This window comes from Cynocephalus volans, chromosome 3 (assembly GCF_027409185.1).
Source record: "Cynocephalus volans isolate mCynVol1 chromosome 3, mCynVol1.pri, whole genome shotgun sequence".
NCBI lineage: Eukaryota > Metazoa > Chordata > Mammalia > Dermoptera > Cynocephalidae > Cynocephalus > Cynocephalus volans.
In genome coordinates this window covers 83,917,258-83,920,528 of record NC_084462.1, presented here as the reverse complement: position 1 = coordinate 83,920,528, position 3,271 = coordinate 83,917,258, and the positions used below count along the sequence as shown (strand labels likewise).

Genomic DNA, 3,271 nt, shown 5'->3' with positions numbered 1-3,271 from the left:
GATAGGAGGAATGAGTGTTAGTGTCTATAGCACTGTAAGCCAACTACAGTTAACCACAATTGTTTAATTTCAAATAATTTCTTCTAAGAGGATTTTTAATGTTCCCACCACAAAGAAATGACAAATGTTTGAGGTAAGGGATATATTAATTATCCTGATTTGATCATTACACATTGTATACACGTACCCAAATAACACACACAAATTATGTATCAATCAAAACTAATTTTTTTAAAAAGAATCCCTTATTTAACAAATCTTTGGAAAGCCTCAAATGATCAAGACTAACTTCCCTTCTCTATTTCATAATGCCTATAACTGTTCTTAGCACATTAAGTTGTATACTGAAAAAAAGTCAAAAATCTAAGCTCCTGCCTCACTAAGTTAGAAAAACAAGAGCAAATTGAATCCAAAGTAAGAAGAATGAAATAAAGATGAGAACATAAACCAATGAAATAGAAAAGAGAAAAACAATTGCTATAACTTACTTAAGCCAAAATTTGTTTTGACAAAAAAAATTTATCAAAATGATAAATCTTTAAACTGAGGAAAAAATGAGAACAAATTATCAATATCGGGAATTAACAAGAGGGTATCTCTACAGAAGATTCAGATATTAAAAAGATATAGAGAGTATCATTAAAATTTTATGCAAATAAATTCAGTTACTTAAATAAAATGGGAAATGTTCTTGAAATACATAATTTTCAAAACTGACTCAAAAGGAAATAGAAAACTTGAATTTCCCTACATCTACAGAAGAAATTATATTCATAATTATAAATTCCTTCCCCACAAAATGTCTAATGCCAGGCCGGGTGGCTTCATTGGCAAATTCTACCAAACATAAATTTTTACAAAATATAGTGAGCAAGAGAACACCTTCCAAATAATTTTATAAGACAAGTATTATGGTAATTGACATTACCAATAAATTTTTAAAATATCTCTCATGAATATAGATGCAAAAATCTTTAACAAAATCATTAGCAAATAAAATCAAGCAATATGTTAAAAGATAATAAATCATGATCAAGTTAGGTTTATACTAGAAATGTGAGGTTGCCTTAACATTTGAAAAACAATGTAATTCATTATTTCAATAAATGAGAAAAAAAGTTCATCTCAAACACTGCAGAAAAAGTTTGAAAAAAATTAATACTCATGGCAAAAAGTTCAACAAACTAAAAATAGATGAGAACTTCATTCTACTAAAGGGCAACTACAAAAAAAAATTTTACAGCTAACATCAAACTTAGTGACTAGAGACTGAATGCTTTCTTCTAAGATTGAAATGAGGATGTCCACTCTCACTATCTCTATTCAATTCTAGCCAGTGTAATAAAGCAAGAAAACAAAAAAGTCAAACAAAAGAAAAAATATCTTTTTCAGATGACATGGTCATACAAATAGACAGTCCTCCAAAATCAATGCAAAATAGTCACTAGAACTAATGTGAGTTTAATCAGGATACAGGATTCAAGATCAATAAATGATAAATCCATGGCATTTCTATATGGTAGCAATGAACAGTTAGGAAGAAATTTTTTTAAATACCTATTATTGTACTATCTAGAAAACATGGGGGAAAAAAGACAAAACTTAGTATGTGCAAGATCTATACAATGAAGCCTACAAACTATTGTTGAAAGAAGTTAATGAAGACCTAAATTAATGGAGATATATACCATGTTTATAGATCAAAATCTTCAATATTGTTAAGATATTAATTCTGCCCACAACAATTTTTTTTTAATGTTGATGTGCTATACGACCTGATTTCAAAACTTACTACAAACCTACAGTAATCAAAACAATGTTGGATTGTTTTAAGAAACATTTCTATCAATGGAACAGAATAGATTCCAGAAAGAGACTCACACATATATGGTCAATTGCTTTTTGGAAAAGGTATCATAGTCTTTTGTTTCGTTGTCCTCCTGAAAGCAAGATGAGTCACCAGCAGCTCTACTGGAGCCACCTACGGAAATTTGGCCAGGGTTTGTGCTTTTACCTCACCTGCTCAAACCAGCACAGTCTAATCCAGAAATACAGCCTCAGTATGTGCCACCAGCGTTTCCATCAGTACACGAAGGATATAAGCTTCATAAAGTTGGACTAAGTGATCTTCCTTGAACGGATAATCCAAGGCATCTACACAATGAAAGAAATCATGCTATCTCTTTGTACATAAAATTAAATTTTATTTAATTATTTGAAAAGGCATCATAGTAATTCCATGGGAAAAAGATAGTCTTTTCAAAAAACAATGCTGTAAAAACTGGATATCTGTTTAGAAAAGGGGATAAAGAGAAAAAAAACTCAATATGGATCACAGATCTGAATGTAAGACCTAAAACTATAAAACTTCTAAAAGAAAACATGGGAGAAAAATCTCTGAATCCTCAGTAGGCAAAGATATCTTAGGCAAAACATAAAATCATGAAACCATAAATTAAAAAATTATAAATTTAACATCAAAATTAAAATATTCTGCCCTTTGAAAGACATCATTAGGAAAATGAAAAGGCTTGGAGAAAATATTTGCAATATGTATATCGAGTCCTGATATATATATGCAATATGTATATATGCAATACGAGGAAAATATATGCAATACGAGTCCTGATATAGGACTCGTATCCAGAATACATAAAGAATCTTTGGACTTCGTCAAAGAACTTAGAAGAACAGCCAATGAGCACATGAAAGATGCTTCAACATCATTGGTCATGGGGGAAATGTAAATTAAAACCATAATGAGATACCACTAGAAATTCTCTGCAATGACTAAGATTAATAAGACTGACATTACCAAGTTGTGGCAAAGATGTGCAGCACACATTGTTGGTAGAAATGCAGGATGGTACAACCACTTTGTTCTCAGAAAGTGAAACATACACGTAACACATAACTCAGATTTCACTGCTAGGCATTTACCCAAGATAAATGAAAATCTTTGTCCACACAAAGACTTGTACACAAATGTTCGTGGCAGCTTTATTCATTATAGCCAAACATTTTGAAAACAAACACAATAATTTTCAAGTGATAGCAGAGGTTGAAGGCAAAGAAAGATAAAACAGCAGTAAGTGATTTCTCTTGCTGGGGAAACAGTATATACTCCTTTTTCAAAACTAAATTGGGAGATGGGTGATGGTGATGGTTACACAACAATATGAATGTACTTAATGCCACTCAATTGTGCATCTAAAAATGGTTGAAATGGTCAATTTCGTGTTATGCATATTTTACTCCAATTTTTAAAAAC

The 3,271-nt window shown here is 30.9% G+C and overlaps 1 protein-coding gene across 1 annotated transcript; it reads left to right on the top strand.

Annotated features, from left to right (window-relative positions):
- The first annotated feature begins 1,951 nt into the window (after positions 1 to 1,951).
- LOC134374000 (small ribosomal subunit protein uS14-like) lies at positions 1,952 to 2,122 on the top strand. The gene has a single exon (XM_063092143.1). The coding sequence runs from the start codon at positions 1,952 to 1,954 to the stop codon at positions 2,120 to 2,122; it is 171 nt and encodes a 56-aa protein (XP_062948213.1).
- Positions 2,123 to 3,271: the final 1,149 nt, after the last annotated feature.